Source organism: Opisthorchis viverrini, assembly GCF_000715545.1.
Source record: "Opisthorchis viverrini unplaced genomic scaffold opera_v5_79, whole genome shotgun sequence".
In the NCBI taxonomy this organism is placed as follows: Eukaryota; Metazoa; Platyhelminthes; class Trematoda; order Opisthorchiida; family Opisthorchiidae; genus Opisthorchis; species Opisthorchis viverrini.
In genome coordinates, this window is record NW_008751737.1 from 1,291,382 (window position 1) to 1,312,187 (window position 20,806).

The 20,806-nt window shown below is 45.5% G+C and overlaps 1 protein-coding gene across 1 annotated transcript in view; it reads left to right on the forward strand.

Annotated features, from left to right (window-relative positions):
* Positions 1 to 5,662: 5,662 nt before the first annotated feature.
* Positions 5,663 to 20,806, forward strand: part of T265_04747 (hypothetical protein) — a gene marked incomplete at both ends in the record, with an annotated part of 61,372 nt that continues 46,228 nt past the window's right edge. The window contains 3 exons of the mRNA XM_009169560.1: positions 5,663 to 6,229; positions 8,211 to 8,375; positions 15,311 to 15,362. Of these exons, the coding sequence (XP_009167824.1) occupies positions 6,050 to 6,229; positions 8,211 to 8,375; positions 15,311 to 15,362 (397 nt within the window). The remainder of the gene's footprint in view (positions 6,230 to 8,210; positions 8,376 to 15,310; positions 15,363 to 20,806) is intronic.

The following is a 20,806-nucleotide window of genomic DNA, read 5'->3' on the forward strand; positions in this document are numbered from 1 at the left end:
TGATTTGGAGATTCCTGAAGATGTCGGCACCATGTGACGAGCAGATGCTGCACGCAAAACCGATGCATGACGAATGGAGTCATCAGTCCTAAGTGCTGGGCTTATAAGGAGAGAGTTATTAATGGGGTGGGGAGAGGGGGAAGAAAAAGTATGTGAAGGAGAAAGAATGGAGGCGTCAGCAGTAACCTGTTTTCGCTTACCCACCCTGCTGTATGCAGCAAGTAAGGCGAGCCGGCTGATGGCTCCACGCGACGGCCGATGTGGCATGAGTTTATTTGTGTATGTGCAATTCATGGTTGTACGTGGGTTGGGATACTGCCAGGGCGCCCACACCTTGACAGGAGGACGATTAGGATCCTCAACCAAAGCCTTTGGCTCAAAAGCCTAACCGCAGGGCAGCGGTGTTTGGCGGGAAATGCAAATGCACTATCATTTCTACGGAACAAGTCGCCACATGTTCCAACCCCCAACCTGGAGGGCCGGGAGACTGTGTTCGTCAGACCTCTAACCATTGACCAACCTGGTATGAGAGACTGTGTGTCGCGAGACACTCTCCAGTATAGCTCAATGGATCGCTGAGGTGCGCAAACCGTCACACCACGGTAAGGTCCAGTCTCTTCGTGACGGAAGAACGGGTTACAAAATGTTGGCCTCGAAAGCCGCACACTCCGATTGCCCAACGGTTGACCGTGACCACCGGCGCATTACTCAATACGGTCGAAATACTTTTATAACCAAATTTTCTGGTGCTACTCAAAAGGCACCTGCTGTGCGCAGTCGCATCAGGAATGGAACAGTAATGCCTTAATCTCTACGTTCGCGGGCCAGGCCGGCCCCCAACAGCTCATTAGGTCGGACTATTGAATCATTTGCTCCGGGCAGGATCCCCCGAGAAAACCCTAACAAATGCTGTCTCGCGGTCCAGACGTTCGAGTCAGAGGTTAGGAACAGGGCCCCGAACAAAACCCTACTACCTCCCACTGCCTTTGGGGTCAGACTTTTGAGCCAAAAGCTCATGCTGGGGTGCCTAAACTAGACCCCCTTCTTCTGCCTTGGCAACCGGGGAGTATCATTTACCCTTGCTGCTCTTCGCTCACCGGCCCTCTTCCTCATTTCCTTCCAACCCATCGTATAATGCAGTGCGATCAACCCATCTGCTAATCCCCTAGCCACTGTTCTGTGTCTCATCCATCGCCCAGAAAAGATAAACCAGAATGATCGCCTACTAACCTCAAAATATCTGTTTCACGTTGCAACCTTTAATGTCCTTACCGTGTGTCGAATTGGGCAACAGGCAACCCTTGCTGAAGCCTTACTTTTTCTCTCTATCGATGTATTTCGTGTCTCCGAAACACGCATGCAAGACCTCACTTGGGCCATACTCTTCAAGCCGCTTGAGACGAGCCCAGGTATTCCAAATTTCACTCTTCGGGCATCCGGTGATCCTGACGCAATGGCTCCTGGTATCTTCGGTGTGGAAGTTACACTCAGCCCCAAAGCTGGATCCCAGTAAACAGTCGCCTTTGCGCCTTGCGGTTATCTGGCCCAATTAGGATCAACGCAGGCGATGTGGTAAATGGTCGTATCAGTGTACTCCTCAACGGATAACAGTTCTGAGACTGATGAGGCTAGCTTTATCAAGATGTCGCAACTGCTTCCGTCGGCAAGAAGTACAGATATAATAATCCTGGCGGGTGATATGGATGCCCAGGTTGGACGACTAAGTTTGGAAGAAACACAGTTAGGTGGTCGATTTGGAGTCGATGCTGAGCGTAGGGATAATGGAGAGCGGCTTCTTCAGTTGTGTTCAGATCATCGTCTGTTCCTGGCCCGTACGAACTTCCAACTCAAACGCACACACCGAGTTACTTCGTGGCCAACTACCACAGGACAGTCATGGACTCAATTGGACTATATGGCTATCAGTTACCGATGGGGAGCCTCATTTAAGGATTGTCTTTCCTTCTGGGGTACGCACCTTGATTCCGATACCGCCATCGTGCGGGCCCGCCTAGCACTTCGCTTTCCGCCAGCACTACGCATCGCGAAAGAGAGCATCTCCGTTAATCAAATTCGACAAGTTTCGGTAGCTGAAGAGTATCGAGCTGATCTGGATAGAAATCTACAAAAAAGCACAGACATGTGGACGGCGAAGATTGCTTGGAGGATGAATTAAAGCTAGGTAAAGGAGCAATATTCTCAGCTTTCAGAACTGTTTGTCCAACCCATCTGACTGGACTCAGTGAACACTGGGTATCTTCGAGATCAACGGATCTTATTGCTACCAGAAAAGCCATACCAGCAACTAGCGACTGTGATGGCGCACGCGGATCCTTCGAACACCATTTAATCGGGAGTTTAAAGAATGACAGATGACGCTGGTGGATTTAGAAGGCTCAGGAGATGGAGAAGGCTTTCGCTGCAGGAAACAGACGCTCCCTTTTTCAACTAGTCCAGTCAACTGGTCAAAAGAAGTTAGGTGTCAATGAGACAATATACGAATAAGACGGAACCACAAGTCACTCCGTCAATCGCCTTCTTGAGCGTTGGGCTGAGCACTTCGAAGAACAGTTCAGCTGGTCTTCCTCAACGCAACCGCTGGAAGAACTAAGCGGGCCCAAATGGAACATCGACACCAATTTACCATCAGCACTCGTAATCCAGCGTGAGATTTCAATCCTGAGGCGCGACAGGGCAGCTGGCCGGGTGGTCTGCGTCCCGCGCTCTTCGAAGCTGGCGAGCTCTTGGTGGACAGTTCGACAACCGTACTGCAAATTAGGAACGGAAACAGAATACCAGCTGAATGAAGCTCCTCAATCATCATCCTAGTTTTCAAAAACGGAGCAAGAACTTCATGTGGAAAACATCGTGGTATCAGCCTGGTATCCGTCGTATCTAAGGTACTGGCATTGGTTTGCGCAAGTCGATGGATTATCGGGAGAGACATTCATGAGACTCAAGCTGGGTTTCACCCTGGTTGAGGATGCATCGACCATATGTTTACCTTGAGACAAATTCTTGAACGGCGCCACTCCTTCAGACGTCTAACGTTGGTCGTTTTTATGGATTTGAAAGCTGCTTTTGATTCCTTCGATCTTCGGAAACGTTGGCAGTGTCCGGCGATCAAAGGTGTCCTCTCCAGCTTTCTCTTCCTCATGAGGACACTGCATGCGAACCCCTATGGGCGCGTACGAGTATACGAGAAGCCCTTGTCTGAGTTCACTACGTCCAGTTGTGTAAAACAAGGCTGTCTTCTTTCCCCTTTCCTCTTCAGCCTTGTTATTGATATGCTGCTTGAAATTTCTGTCTGGTTCCGAAACCTCGGGAGTCAAAATGCTCTCGGGATGTTTCCTTACAGGTATTGAGTGTGCAGACCATGTTGCTATCCTTAACTCAGATCCTTCCTAAGTGTGAACTATTTTACATAACTCAAATAACTCTGTCGCACTGCTTGGCATGCGCTTCACACCTGCAAATTGTAAAGTGCTGGTACAAGACTGAGTGGAATCAAACCCACACCTGATGCTTGTAGGTGGGCCAATCGACGTGGCAGATAAGTTTGTTTACCTCGGCAGCTATATAAGTTCCGGTTGACTGGCTGGAGAGGAGATTAGTTCTCGAACCGGAAAGCCCAGATCAGCTTTTGTCAACCTCCGACACCTATAACGCTGAAGTGACGTGAGCTTTTCTGTCAAGGGAAGAGTTTACACTGCGGTGGTGCGATCCAAGCTGCTTTATGGATCCGAGACCTGGTTCCTATGCGCAGGAAACATACGGAAGATGTCAGCGTTTTGTCATCGGTGTCTCCGCAACATTGGTCATGTCTGGAGGGAAGATCGGATTATTACTGCTGACGTACGATAGATGGTCTTAGGAGGATAGATAGATGAATTACTCATGCTTCATAGGCTGTGCTGGTTGGGCCATGTACTCAGAATGCCAGAAGGCTGTCTGCCTTTTTTCCCCAGCCCTGTGCTGAGTGGAAGCGACCGAGAGGTGGACAGTATATGACCTGGCGACGAAGTACGAAAACATTTATTAGTCAACTTATTCGGCTGGGCAACTGCCGCCTCCCTGTTGGGGACTCCGGGATTCAAATCACCAGAAGTTAATGATATTGGCGGGAATGGTCCAATCGCGCAGTCAGTTTCGCTCGTGTATTAAATGTATCGCCTTTAATGCGTAGTTACAAGCGCTGACTCAAGAATTCACCCGCGTCCTGAACCATGACGGTAGGAGGCCTTTCGGACTAGCAGCTTGGTGGCACTTTGGGTGACCTCCAGAATTGTCGTTCGACGTTTTCGACCTAGCCGTTCCTTTTAGTGAACATTGACGTGCCAATTTGATCCTTCACTCCCCGGCGCTTTCCGAGACCGGTCTCACGGATCAACTGAAATATCGTCGGGCATTCGTGGTATTCTCTTCTTCCATTTCTTTGGGCCTCATTTTTGGCGCTTACTTTGTTTTACCCTTGACATGTTCACCGGGCCGAATTATGTTCGGGACGGACAGAGACATTTCTCTGAGATTCAAGCAATGTCATTGTTCTGTCTGATATCCAGTGCTTAGTTGGGTCTGGCTGTGCCGTGGTCCCTATTTGGTCGCCGCATTTGAAAATTGACTGTAACCGACTCCTCCCGTTGGCTGGGGTGATCTGCTTTTCTTAGATAGAGTCAAACACACCAGGCAAGCGCTGACTCAAGAATTCACCCGCGTCCTGAACCATGACGGTAGGAGGCCTTTCGGACTAGCAGCTTGGTGGCACTTTGGGTGACCTCCAGAATTGTCGTTCGACGTTTTCGACCTAGCCGTTCCTTTTAGTGAACATTGACATGCCAATTTGATCCTTCACTCCCCGGCGCTTTCCGAGACCGGTCTCACGGATCAACTGAAATATCGTCGGGCATTCGTGGTATTCTCTTCTTCCATTTCTTTGGGCCTCATTTTTGGCGCTTACTTTGTTTTACCCTTGACATGTTCACCGGGCCGAATTATGTTCGGGACGGACAGAGACATTTCTCTGAGATTCAAGCAATGTCATTGTTCTGTCTGATATCCAGTGCTTAGTTGGGTCTGGCTGTGCCGTGCCGCAGGCGAGACTCCTGCATTTTGCAATGATTTATAGATCTTTTTCGAGTATGAGTTAACAACTGACGGTGAGTTGGAAGGGAGCCCAGAAGATGGTTATAATGAATTCGTTTAACTTGGGGGCGAGATAGTCCAATTGCTTGGAGTGCGAATTTACTGACCGGAAGGTCCGGAAGGTCTGCATCTCAACTATCCCTGTCTAGGCTTGGGCAACCTGACAGTGTCTCAGCCCTTGTGCTTCCTTCGGGTGGCATGGCAGCTAGTCACCGGAAGAGGATTACAGCTGGACGATTCACTTAACGTAGGGATCGGCTGGCCTCTTAGTTGTCAGGCGAGTTGTCCATCCCCCTATGCAGTCCTGGAGAGCAAATAAGGAGGCCGCTGTTAAAGCGTATTGTCAGAATGCACACCGCTTCGCAGCTTCTATTCTTGGATATTCTGTTAGTATCGGAACTCTCATGATATGGTTATGCACGCAAAAGTACACCGCTAGATAATTTGATTTCACCATCTTTCGATAACACATACCTAGTTTCACCTGATTTTCTTCTACCTCTAGGTACGCGTAAATGATGCAGTAAAACGTGTCAGTACCTGTTGGCCACAAGTACACATCTAGTAACTCAGTTAGCCATGACGATGCCTGTTCATGCTACTCACACCATCACATCAGTTTGTAATTTCAAAACTGCCAAAGCTTTTGCGTTCTTCATCATGCTGTTTTTTTCTATATATCATGGCTCTCTGATGTTCAATAGACCAGGTGGGTACCACATTTACCCCCTATCAAGACTTCCCATTCAAAGGTGGGAATCTCTGTAAATCCCTATTGAGTGATGGAAGCGCGGGTCCTGGTGGTGAATGGCGTCCATACGGCTGCATGACCCATATTTACAATGAAGAGTAATTTCCTGTTGTTAAACAGCTCTTCTCCGACACATCTAGAGACAGCAACGTTTGCATGGAACAATTGGCTACCTGGGGAGATCATGCGCGTGTATATTTTATGGGCGATTCTCGATTGTTCAACTTATTCAGTGCTTTCGCACACCATCTGGATACCAAGAAGGCGCTCAAAGCAAAACAGCTGAACAACCGAACAGGCCTTTCAACTCACGTGAAAAGTACGAACTACGAACTGGTGGGTATCGACCGTTTCCATTCTGTCATTCTTTGTCGTCGAATACTTAATTGTTTGGGTAGCGTATTAGGAAATGTGATACATCGCCTCAGAACTGACTGACAGTGAATGGTATCGATGTGTCAGCCATCTAACCGGAGCTGTCAACGCGAATTTGATGAATATTGACTGCTCTGGTCAAGCGTTGGTTGTCTTGAACGTAGCCTTTTTAGGTCATGCTGGCTTTTGTGAATGATGCGTCTCCATTGACTTTCTACCTATGTCAGATATATGTGAGTAGTACACTCAACACCCATCGGGTTTACGTGGTAGCAGTTCGGAAGGAGTAATACTAATTTTACGCTTGACAGTACTTTGCTTTATACGTTTTGGGCCTGGACATAATCCTAAGTGGTGGATAAGATGTAGCACGGCAAATAGCTGCACAGTAACTTCGTTGAGAGTGACTAATCGAAGCATATGATAGAAGTCTGATGTCTTAGTGATCTGCCCTTCAATAAGTGCTCTGACGAGCGCATCGTTTTTGTTGGTTAATGTGTTACCCTGAGAACATTCAAGTACATCAACCCATCATCAGATCGATGGGTAATTCCAAACAACCAGTATTGACGGACAACTGGGTATCGAATGCCAACATTCCGGTGGATATAACGGACATAATCACAGAGCAGACCGTGTGTCACACCTCACGATTGTTGCCAGCTGTTCTATTCAGGTATGCACGCGTGCGACTACTTATAGGGATACGACTGTAAGTCCAAGCTTCAGTAATAGTACACACTCATGTTATTTATTTGATCATTATCTTTGGTTCTAGCCTCTTGTAGAATATAGGTGTCATTGTGGTGTAACGAGCTCCTAAATTTGGCTATAGACTAATGAAAATAATAAAAATCGTCCAGCCCCAGCCTAGTTGTTGTGCCACCCGAAGGGCGCAGGAGGGTTGAAGTACTGCCAAGATGGCCAAGTCTAGCCAGGAGTAGTCGAGATGCCGGCATTGGGTTCGACGTTTTAGTAATCCAAGCAACATATCTGACTGGCATGCCGCTTTTGTTAGTTCTAGGAAGCCACATAAAAGCCTATCATATGGGAACTTCACCTCTTACATTGTGTTTGAAAGGGCCTCGTGTGCTAACAAGTGAGTTCAGCAGGTGATGTATTTCTGGGCTGATAGATTCAATTAGTGGACGGTGGTGTGGTCCTTAAGCAGGTGACGAGTCACCAGTTGGTTCGTCTGAGGATTACAGTTATTTGAATCATGAGTTTATTGTAGAAATTTCCATCTCTTGGCTAAAAGGAGGGTGACATATATTAGTTTTCGATGCCTACGCAATCTTTACTTCTGGTGGCTATCTCTTACGGAAAGAATGCGCTGAATTGTTAGATGGCGCAATTCAACTGTTTACCATTCAGTGCTGCAATTCCTGTAGAGCAATAAGATAGGTAAGACACTTTGTACCGAATCCCATAAGATGCTGAAATTTTTCAGAGATCTATGTCGCCAGTCACTTTCTACGCTACAACTGATACGACAGCCTCGTCCACACTGGACAAAATGATCGGTGTTCTGGATGAATGTAGCTCATAATTGATAGTAGATGACCAATGTGGCCTTCGATAATTCTTCGTAACCAAGTATACTACTAAATTTTCAGGATAACCAATTTTTTCAGTAAATATGCCATGTTACGAAAAGCCCGTCAGATGACCGTACTGACATCATGGCCAGGTAGTTATCAGGTTCTCCGCGAAATTCACATTTTAGTTAGACAAGCAGTCCAACTCGCCATCGTTACTCAGGTTTCCTGACTAATTTGGTGTCAATTTCTGGTAACCAGTTTTCGTTGTTAGCTGTTCAGTCGGTTAGTCAGTAGTGGACTTTCAGCATGATAGCTGTATCAGTGGTTCCGTTCTGCCTTGCTGATATCCTTCGGTACGTTCCGTGCAATTAACACCAATCTTTCATTTCTTCCATATTCAGTGTTTTCTCCATTATGACGAAATGACCGCCGACGTTTTGCATATCCTGGACGCTTGGAAAGCGATACATGATGGGTCTTCCATCAAACATTTAAATCTGCGTCAGTTATTGCCTCCTCGCTGTCTGAACCAGCCGCCAACTCATTTGGTACTCTCGTTCGGCTCGGTAAGTGAGGAAAGAGCTCCTGATTTTCTAGGCCTTTGCAATCACACAGAACCAAGGAAACACCGCAGCACGGATTGCATTCATTCGCTATGCACTGCCACTGTTTTTCTTGAGTGCTACTGTTACGTATTGTTCACTAACTGTTCGTCATGCGAATCACACCATGGGGCTTAGGTTCATATCTTCGCGCTCCGAGCGTAGCACACGCAGGACGCACTTATGAGAGTAAGGAAGCCAGTGTGACCAAAAACCAAATCATGGTTGTACGGTTGCCCCGGTCGACCTGCATTTTCTCAACGCAGCTGAATAGTTTTCAAGTATCGGTTGGGAACTAGGGCTGTCTATCAGATAGCTATCCTAGGAAGAAGAGAACGAGAAAGCACGTGCTTGCTGGGCCATTCACTGACGCGTGTATGGTAAAGCCAAAAACAGACTTGTTAAATCGACATCTTGCTGATCTGTACTCACAACAACAATGAATGTACCTCCATACCGGTGGGAAGCATGCGGCCGTGCTGCGCGAAACCGAGCCATGGAATATGTATGCTTAGCTTAAGCCCAATGATCCGAATAGCGTGATATGCGTGGTTGACGGTTACAATCTCGCTAGCTCTCAGTGTATTAATGAGCAGCTACATACATGATCACGCCAGCCTCCAGAATGACGATAGGGTTACTAGGGAAGGTTATTTAGGTTTTGAGTCTGTCGGACTGATCCTGAGGAATTGAATTATATAATCACGTTGCCTCAGTGGACTTCGGCAATGCGGTCGGGGTCCATTCAAAAGAACTTCATGACAGGTCGGTTTCGGCCGACACGTGACAAGTTTTGAACATCCGTCATGTATTGTGGTACAAAAGATCCAGAGATTTTGCTCAGTAGTGAATCACCCGCCTAACAGGCAGTATCCCCAAGCAAGCACTGAAGGTTACAGCCCGTTGTGTATGTCTTAGCATTCTGTTGATTAAGACTCTCTATAGGTACTAATTCAAACAATGTAGCTCCACCTTCCTTGCATTTGTAACCTGGTTGAATAAAGGAAGTAAATGAATCGAAGCACATGTTTGTGACATGTATTTGAGAGAATGGAACCGTATCCACTTTGGCCAATAGTTCAAAATTGATTCTCTAGATAAAGTTGAAGTCGGATTCAAACTTCCAAATTGGGGACTTTTATTAGCAAACACTAGCGAATGTGATTCCGAGCTCTATCAGCTGTAGGATAGATGGGTCAAAAGGATGAAGCGGACTCACTCCTGGAAACGGTCGCACTTAATTTTCCTCATCAGACCCTCAGTTTCGTTCGCTGACTCAACGTTATGCAGTACAGTTGACAGCCCTTTCGGTTTAATGCGACCCAAGGCTCGGAAAGGGATTTATGGAGTAGATTGTGCAACATGTTTAAACTGTTAGCCATGTTCTATAGTGTGAATCTACGGATACGCCATCAGCCGGAGAAAACTGCGTTTGCATACTTCGGCCACACCAGAATTTAAATTGGTTATATCAGAATAGCCTGCCTTTCGTCAATCTTCTGGAATCATAGCTTTCTGAGACCGCATTTTGTGCACTCGGAGAATGTGAAACGAAAGTAGTTCGTTAACGGAAGGCTGTCGTGTGCATTGTTTTCAGTGTAGGCGACATTGAACTACTCAAAGAATAAAGCATACATGGGGTTGAGCGTCGGATTTACTCGGAAAGAACGAATGAAGGTCTATTTATATTCGTTCGGTAATTTTACTACTGATAAGTGTCTCCTTTTTAGGGGTGTTCTCTTGATGGATCAATGTGTGAATTTCTAAAGGCACCTTTTACAACATCAAACTTTCCGTCGGTCGACGACTGACGATTAAGAGTTGAGCTACTCCCCTATTAATAGTTTGAAGATTGGCTGTTTGCTTACACAAGTGAGAATCTTCATTGGAGATGAAAGATCCTGTGCCTCAGTCAGTCATACACAACCATTTGGAATTCAGATTAATTCTGGTCACATATAGAACAGCTTTGCTGAACCCACCAGATGCACAACAAAAGCTCGCTATGAGTGGTGAAAGTTGCTTTTCAATATGTTTGGATCTTCCGAGATGTTCCGATTGGCATCGTCACTTATGAGGAAATACAGTTTGCAATGATGTGTGATACTCAGCTTGGATGTAGACTAAGTCTGTTGTCGCATATTCCTGGCTGCTACTGAAGGTAACACCTGACAAAAGCTCAAACAACGACATAAAATGGTGCTGATGTATACGGATACATATTAGCACTCAGTTCAGACCCTGAAACTGTACCAGTTCACCTAGCCTCAGACCCGTCTTTTCCCTATCATTTGTCTGACTGGTCACAAGTGTCTCAAGCAGCCTTTTCCTATACGACGCATGTACGCACCTCTGATTTATTGTTAACCCGTTACACCCTTTGATTTCTGATCATCGTAGTAGCTTGCTACACTAGTTTCCAAGCGGTTCAAAGAAGATCGTCATACACCTTAGACACTCGTGAGTATGGCTAAATTGAGAAGGAAGTGTTATTTGCAGAGATTTCACGGAATACCGTACAACCGATATTTTATCCTTCACACAGACAACAAACCATGCGAGGCGTCCAGAAGCCACCCGTGTCGACCTCGTCAACTCTCTGGGTCATAATGATTCTGTGTTTTGATTTCGGTGTAGCTTACATGCCAATACTCTTTCGTACCTTCAATCGTGGTTCATCAGGCTGGGCAGTAGAACAAAACTTTTACAAATACGCTCATTTGCACACCAATTTGTTTTTTCAAGCGTGACTCACCTGAGACCCAGCTGAATTCTCGTTTGTGATGTCGAAGAGTTTCCGCGAACCTTATGAGCAGTGTGAAATAAGAATCGATTCGGAAATTGCGTCCATCCTGATCCACGCGCACATTCTTTACCCTACATTATCATCATCATCGTTGTTAGCTACAAGAACCGCGTACTTGTACAGTGGTTGTAGCTGCCACAGTTTCGTTCACCGATGATTCGGGGAGGTGGGGTAGGTAGCTGGGCATCGGAGGCGAGAGCTGATAATTTGGTACGTAAATGCAGCACTGGTCAGTGGATGTCAAGTAGGGGAATTGGGAAGGGGGTTATGCATTGAAGGCAATAGACTGGATGCACGAGCGCCATTGAGGGCGCGACTGGGCCATGTCTGACAATGTTTCCAACCATTGATATGGCCCGTCTCAGCGTCCCCATCCAGGGAGACGGCATTTACCATCGCAACTGAATTTGCTGGTAATAGCTTTCATACTTCTCTGCACGTGGCCAAGCCAGCGCAACCTATCGAGGGTGAACACCGCCGAACACCATTCGGCGCACTTGGGCATTGCTCATTCGGTGTTCCCACCGGACTCAGGCAATGCTTCGCAGACATCGATCGTCAAACACTGAAAGTCTTTTGACCTTCTCGGCGCGCAGCGGCCAGGTTTCTGATCCGTATAGTAATATGGAGCACACCGCAGCATTGTAAACTCGACCCTTGACAGAGAGGCTGATGTCACGCCTACGCCGCAGGTGACCCAGGTTCACAAAAGCTGCTCTCGTCTCCCCAACCCGGGTGGAAATATCATCTTCCGCGAGACCACCGGGACAGATGCCCAGGTAAACAAATTTGTCCACTATTTCATTCATTAATGTGATGCGTACGGCGGTTGACAAGTTCGTTCAAAATAGTGCAGGACGCGCAACTCTTCTTTTTGCTATCGCTATTCGGATATTCATGATGATTTTTCTATGCAATAATGTCAAAAACAAAAAGTAGCTGTGGCACGAGGATTGGCACGCCCACATCACACTGTCTTATACGCTGACGACGGTTATCCGTAGTCGTGGGATTTGAGTATGCCTTTCCAACAGTCCTGTTCGATCAGGTCCCTTGAAAACAATAGTTATCTCACATTTATCGAAACCTTTTTGACTGCGTAATTCCATGTCGCCGGACTTAATTAAACAGCCTCTCCGGTTGTCCTCATCGTCGTTCTGGGAGCTAGTGTAGTTGTGTGGCTATTTGTTTACACTGAGAGTTAGTAGGACTGCTTCTTAGCGATGACTGAACAGGGTGAAACAGTTAACCATGCTAATCACGCTGGTCAGGCCATTTGGCCAGGGTTAACCCTGCAGGCTCAGTGTCTCCACTTTATCTAGCACGGCTGTGCGCTTCCCACCCATGTGGACCTACGCTCGTTGCTGCTGTAGGTGTAGATCAGCGAGATACCGGTCCAGAGGTCAAATGGGCTGTTTTTGGCTTCACCTTGTACGCATCCTTGCCTGACCCAGGGAGCATGTGCATTCTCGTTTTTTGCCTGGGACAACCTTCTGACAAACTTTCCTATTTCCCAACTGACATTTGAGTACTATTCAGCCACGTTGGGAAAATGCAGGTCAACCGGAGTGATCGCTCAATAATAACTTGGTTTTCGGTTCCACTGGATTCCCTACTCTCTTGCGGCTACCCTCGGAATGCAAACATTTGAACTTCATCCCTGTGATTTGCTTCACTTGACGATTGGCTTAATGCATTTGAGTGCTTTTTACTCTTAAATTTATAGTTCCTTCACGTGGAATCGGTGTCGTAGATAGCATGGACTTTGAGTGATTGTGTTATGATCGTGTTACGGGGTTATTCCTCTACCAATCAATGATTTATAGGCAACCCGGGAATCGGGCGTGAACAGTTGGGCGGTGGTATTGTTAAAAGCTGATTCCATGGTTAGCGATAGGTGTTTATTGTTGGTGGGCGGAATAGCACAGCGGTTAGAGCGCGAATTTACTAGCTGGAAGGTTCGTGGTTCGAACCCGACCTCTGCCTCTCGACTTGTGGGACACCTGGCAGTATCACCGCCCTCGTGCATGACAGTTGGGCACCGAAAGGCTGCTACAGCCGGACGATTATTGATTATTATTATTTATTATCGGTGAGGAGTCGGGATGAGCACTTGTGCGTTGAAACCAGCACGATCTGCTTGCTTCCACTTGATATCCCTATCTAGGAAGAGGCATTTATCAAATTAATGCAGTTAATCCTTTGTGACTTATTCGTCGCTGCCAAATCATAGTCCTCCGAATCTAGCGCTTTCTCGTATGGATAACGCATAATGACAAGACTTAGGCGCCCGCGTCAGTCTTGATGATTCACTGGACAATAGCCCAAAGCGCCTTCAGGTTGTTCGTGGACATCCCGTTCACTATGATTACGATCTCTACACTAGCAAAATACATGGTTAAGCACTATAGTCTGGCTTTCCTATATGGATCTCTCTAAGCTTAAGAGAAATATAATCTTTTATCGATTACTTCGTCTAATTCTCGATCCCACTTCTTTCTGCGTACTTCGCAAGCTAGATCTTAGCTGCCATTATCGTCCAATTGTCGTCCGCTTTGTTTTATTCCGCGGACAAGTTTGCATGTCTTCATTTTGTATTCACAGAATACCTATTTTGAAAGGACATTCTCCATGATAGTTTTTTTTTAGCTACGGGCGCTTGCAGGCCTCAGAATATAACCCCTGTCGTCATGCAGTTTCTTCCTCGCTACCCGAATCCCTGTTCCTAGGCTCCGCACATCATATGCTTGTTTGCGGGCGCGGAGGCAACTTGACAATATGTCTGCCGTACAGAAAATTTGCCGCTCTGATCCCTAGCCTACTAAACTGACAAGACATATGGGTGTGGATGCTTCATCGCTGCGTGCGGTCGACCTCAGCTGACAGTCATCCCATTGAATATGGTGGTACCACATGACTGGAGCAAGAGTACATATCATATATTATCGGGCATCAGTCTCGTTGTTTATGACAACAGAATATGACCGATTTACTTGAACCAAATAGCACTGATCTCCTCAGCTCCCTAAGATGGAGGTTGTCCTTTCAGCAATCACAATAATGAGTTTATTTCCCTCTGGTTGCATAGGACCATAACAGTCCGAAGACTGTCGTTGCTTTGGTTACCACAAGGTTACTGAAATCTATCTGGCAGATTACCTTATTTTAGTGAGGGAATCAGAAAACAGTAGTTAATTCGGGAAGCTAAATCGATTGTCCCTGAACTGGACTATAGGGATACAGATTCCGCAACCAAACCACGTACGAGAAATTGGGAGAAACGACTCAAGCTATGAAACGCTACTGTAAAGACTAGGATTTCAGGGTACCAATTTTAGGTTTCACTTCGAACCTAGTTGATTGATGCAAGATATGCGGCTGAGATACTATCTGAGTATACGCACCCGAAGTCCTTTGTTAAGTCGAGAAGACTGTCGTTGTATTCGGTATGGTTCTGTAATAACAACAAATAAACAACGGTTATTGATTGAATAGAATTTTCAATGGTTAATACATAGCAATGATTCAATACGAACGTGCATTCAAGATTGTACCACAGGTCTTTGAGCAGATCCGACGTAAATATCAAGGAAAATACAGGTGAGGTTTATACTCCAAGCAGTGTCTGGAATGTGGAATGAGAGTCATGAAGTGTCAGTAGGTGTGAAGGGATCAACAAACGTTCACCGAACGTTACACCAATACCCGGTTGCTTGAGAAGGCTTACGCTACTTGTGAACGAAGGCAGCGGCGAACGGTGACAGTGTTCTGTAGCATATTCGGTTGATCAAATAGTCCTCGCCACTCAGACTATTTACCCTCCCATATTTCATGGTATGTGCACCCTTCGTTTTCAGTGATTGGAGATAGGGTTTGCCACTACACGGAATTCGTTGTGCTCTCCGGAACGAATGTTGCAGTGGCAACGAGGGTGACCTGTATCACATTTCCTCGTCAGATCTGATCCTTGTGTTACAACGAATGTTGCAGTGGCAACGAGGGTATCACATTTCCTCGTCAGGTCTGATCCTTGTGTTCTTTCTCCCGACACTTACCACAATTCTGTTCTTTTTCACTGTTCTTTCTCGTCCAGCAAACTATAATGCGTGTTAACAACTCCGAGGTTGGCCTCTTGGACTACAACGGTGAGTTTCTGGGTTGTCACGTGTTTACACGATCTAATCCTTTGATTGGACTGCGTATCTGTTCTTGGTTTCAGGTGACTATGCGACCTTGTATGTAACTTGTAAAGATCTATCGATCCACACTACTGACATTTCCTAAGGCGCACGTAATAAGCCTATAGCTGTTTAGTTTTTCGAAATGAATTGTCCGCAGACGTGGTGGTGTGCAGCTATCGGGAAGAGGAGTCACTAAAAGAAGTAGCTTAGATCTGAAATGGACGTAATCCCACCCACCCTCTTCTCTCACAACTAAATTGTCGTTGCACTCACAAGCCAACACAAACCAACAAAGTTAACCCCGAAGATGAATAATCAATTGAAACACTCTGAACTGGAAGAGTGAGGAGTCAAACCCGATCAAAAATAATTTGAAATTCCCGCAACTTATTAGTCACAAACAAGATTTAGACAACCACACTACTGACAGACCTCTTAACTGACTTTCAACATCGATCTAGTGTGCTTATCTTTGCTTATCTTGTAGATTGGTTTTCTGTTTGCCTTGAAACCCAACCAACTTGGTGACCTGCCTACTTGGCCTGATGGAGTTTCTGTATCAAAAGCGAAACGTTGCCCAGTTAAAACCACTGATCGTTTATCAAACCCTTCTGAAACGATAAAAAGCATTTTCTTCAGCAAACACCTTTTGGACCAAGATTCATGACTAATTCAGCCTCCCTCCCCATCAGTGTAACTCGATAGGCGAGTATTAGGGTGAAATTATTATGCAGAAGGTTGCGCAACCGATCGTCCAACATGCATGAAGGTCCTAGCGTAGCTCACTTTTAGGTGATCTGATGGCGTTTTTGCATTCCTCTACTGGCAAATTTCCCATAGGGCAAAAGCGTTTAAGCCAGATTATATAAAAGTGACTGCCACCGCAGTTTATTGATTTTCACCCTCGTTTATTCATAAATTACAACATGTGTTTGAACTTGAGACATCCGAATGCTATCCGGACACTCGATTTAGCCCAGATTGGACAGGTAGATAAGTGTATCCAGGCCGGATCGACCCATCCAAAGGGTTATATGGCGAAACAGTGACTGTCTCGGGCTAGAACAAAAACATGAACCCGTACTTTCATTGAGACAAAATGTGGGATTCCGACGGATGCTCATCGGAATAGCAGATTAAGAACGGTTACGAAAACGAGTAAATCATTGGGGTTATTTCTTGATATAAAGAGTAAATTCCTCGAAAACTCACTGACCGAATCGCTCGAATGCTTGTCAGTGCATTATCTCTTTGAGGGGGTGATGCCAGTCGCGTGTGACCAGATGAGATAGTTATCAAACATTTACTATGACTTCCTAGCAGAAGCTGAAGACAATTCTTTTTTACTTAATTTGGACATTCAGGTAAGTGAGAAGGTCGTCATAATAGGGAGAACGAGCCACTGGTGAAGGTTGCTTCAAGATAAGCTGTTTCAGAATTGATTTCGAGCTAGATGGAATAAGTTGAGATCATGGATTCCTAGGTTCACAGTAAAATTACTGGAATTCACGCAGTTTATTGGACGACAAAGTTTCCACCACAGCGGATGGTATTTCGCAACAAACAACTGACTGGGATTGAAACATTATCAAGGCACAGATACAACGCTGGTTAATGTGATGTCATATGATTCGTGGCTGGTCGGAGTCAAGTTATGTGGGTCAGGTGTCTTATGGACTTGGTGTCTGATTTTCACTTTAGAAGCTTGACCTGCCTTCATGCCATGGAGCAGGCTGGATCAGTCACTGATAGCTTGTCTCTTTTGGACGCGATGGTGCTGTGCATGGGTGCCTATGAATTCCGTACAACATCGCTTACGACAACAAAATTTTTTATCAGATGTGTGCGTCGACGAAAATGGTCCGTAGGCACTCGGTGAATGCCGTAGTTTGTTTAATTCACTGGTGTGACAACGCCTAACATTCCCACAACTTTCAAGTGAACAAAATACTACGCAGACGTCTAGCTCCCACTAAAGAACTAATGAAACTACAGGACCAAACCAACTGTGTCCACAAGATCGATCACACCCATTGCGTCCGCATCGGGTAGACAAACAGCCAACTAAAGTCGCACCTCAGTGAACACAATTGACACTTTTGTATTACTTCGAGGAACTTCGGCGAAGTTAGCAGATTAGAAATCCCACCAGCCACAATAGTAGCCGTGCTTTGTCAGTATCTCACTACATGTTATTCGTTCTTTAACCCTTGTTGATAAATCCGATGATTTCCAATTTATTGTCATTAAGAAACATCTCCAAGGAAACAGCTTAATAGCTCAAATTTTCAGTATGTCAGTCTCCCGTATTATCAGTAGTTACCGTAATCTAGGGAGAGGCACAAAAATAAAACTCCGATTGCACGTATGGTTGTGACCTTGACCTCGTACGACAGGGCAAGGATGTGACGAATGGTCGTCAATACGCGACTCAGTCCAACCCAATCCATTCCTCAACTTATGCTACGACAGCCCGGGAATTTTACCTATGCCTCTGCTAAGTTGTTTTCCCATTCCGGAAAATCAAAGTTGTGCGCCTTATTAGAGCTTGGCAGAGAGATTCGGGAATCACAGAAGCGTGTGGGGAAAGCGATCATTATGTGCGATCAATTGTGTGAGGGAAAGGTATGGACTGAATGCCTAGGGAAGATGTTCAACACATGAAATAACTCCCTCCCGAGCCGTTTTTCTTCGAAACCGTGGAAACAATATCTACATGTCCGGGAACTTACTGCGATTGCAGACCTAGGGCTCAGCGGAGGTCTTGGTTTGCTCAAATTCTTTAGACAGTTACAGCTGATTCTGGAAATTCCAGATGGCAAGTTGGTTGATGTGATAGTTTAATAGAACAAATGCACACATCAAGGTCTACGTGGTGCCACTGCACTAACGTTTCATTCCTTTTATCGAAAAAACATCTTCCTTTGTCTTACAATCACTGCCCTCGATTAAAATAAGGTTAATAACCTTTGACTGTAGTCCAGTAGTGTTGGCGAGAAATTTGACCACAGTTTCTTATTGCGGAGTGATGTTACAACCGCAAGTTGGTAAACCAAACTCTCAACACATCCATTAGCCGTCGGTATTTTCACCTCCGTTCATAACAACGAATTGTGAGGAAATTTAGTTTTTTTTCTAGCCATGTGTAGTTTTGGACCGAAAGTCCCGTTGGATAGAATTTTTTGGGAACCTTGTTTCAATTGGTGCAGGAAAGTCTTGAGAATATGGGCATGGTGCGATGTTATCCTTTGCTGGATTCGCGCGTCATGTCGAGCATTGCCCTCCCGCCTCCTCACAGAACAGAGTGCCAGATGCGGTTTGCGTGTACGACCAGCTGTGTGTTCCCTATCTCGTGTAAACCCGAGAGAATAACGGCGAAATTCGAATAGAAGAGAACATATCTAAAGCAAGTCCAGCGTGTCGACCATGGTTGTTAAATCCCGTAAGAACCGAAACCCGAAGTGTATGCAGAGAGTGGGCATTGACCCACACCACTCAGAATTTCCATCTTGGTCAAACGAACGTGTTTAACTATTGCTAATTAACAGTGGTCTCTAGCATCGTCGTAGTTTTGTCATTCTACACTGTCCAGAGTGTTAGAGCGGGTACTTGAAAATCTATGCATGCAGTACACAAACTACGCCAAAGTAAATTATGACAATTCAACCAATACAATATGGTATGGAAAAAGGATGCAGTCCGGAAGCCCAAACCAGGGGCTTGGAATGGTGACACATGCAAGGGCTCCGTAAGTTTGGGTGGTGCTAGTTTCCAGGGCGGCAGCCAGGACTGTCTATTGCTCTCACACACCTACTGAATGGTATTGATTACTGACAGGGGGTTAAATTCAGCCCTTGGGTTGATCACTTCAACCTTTGTTGTTGATATTTCAAAACCTACAATGTTCTTGTTCGGACGCTCAGCGTGCGACGCCTCAGTGATTCCCTACTCGTCACCGTCAACATTTGAGAGCCAAAACATTCGACATTTGACAATATACATATCACGCTCTATGGATTTTATGATCCTCCATTCATGTCGGTCAATCGTGAACTACAAACAATGTGGTTGACGAAAGATTCAAACCACATGATTAAGGTCACTTGCAGGATGACCTTGGGGTAGTGGGTGTGCTTATCGTATGCCTATCCGATGAGATTGAGGGTCCGGTTCTAGTGAGTAATATCGTAGTGCTGAACGCCTGCGCTGCTAATCGACCTCATGTTACCACTTTTCAATCTGGACGGTAGATGTTCCTTCACTCCCGCACAGGTACATTGACACGGGATACACTGCACTAATTAACGTTTCTTGAGCTCGGACGGGCTGCTAGTCTTTTTCTTCGCAAACTAACAACAAGAAGTGACGATAGGTGACGCTATACTTATGGCTTTTTGGACTCTTGGTTGAGTTGGTCTGACTTTAAAGTAAACGGTTTTGTTATCCACCGTTGAAGACCTACGTTCACGCACTAGCACATGGGTCACAGTCAGTTCTCTGTCTCTCCCGTGTCGCTGGTGTTCTTGCTCCAGTCTGTGTGACTGAAGCAAGATATTTGTCTTTACTTGGTGTGATGCCGTGAATGTGATCACATGTACCCAACCCACATTCCTTTCAGCAACCGTCCCCTGGTTATTATCGTTGACTGGAGTGTTGATGTTCTATGTATGATTCTCTTGTTTGATAGTGTTGCAAAATATGGATATCTCGGGTGTGCTGCATGTTTGTAGGTTTGGTTACCGAGTGTGGTTGTTAAGTCACAACACCTCGTCTCCAGTTAAGGAGACATTATCAATGCGCAGTTGACTTCCTTCTATTCTACTTGCGTTCGTGTAGTTCCTAGACATTGTCTTATATTTCTGCTATATTTAATTAGTTGTGAATTGGTTTGGCTCAATTTCCGATCGAATGAGACAGGATTTCTAATACGAGGCATTAAATCGACTACTGATTGTCACAAGTGAACTTTGGATATCACGTGGGTACCGCTGTCCAAATCAAAGCACACCAAACTTAATATTTTTTGTGTCATGCTGGCCGAACGCGTACCATGATGTGTTCCTTTGGAAATCTGCAGATGTGACCTTGTTCAACTTGTGGTACGAAAAACAGCGTTGCCTACTCGTACATTGAGTCGTCTTTAGATTTTAATCTGTGTATTCCAAGATTCTCATAATTGTATCCAGATATTCTGGAACACTGACGTTAGGAAGTTATGTGGAAGTATACTCCATTATTCACATTTGGGGATATCGTGGTTTCTATTAGCTGGTATTTCCGCTTGAGTCGTCTTAGATTTTAATCTGTGTATTCCAAGATTCTCATAATTGTATCCAGATATTCTGGAACACTGACGTTAGGAAGTTATGTGGAAGTATACTCCATTATTCACATTTGGGGATATCGTG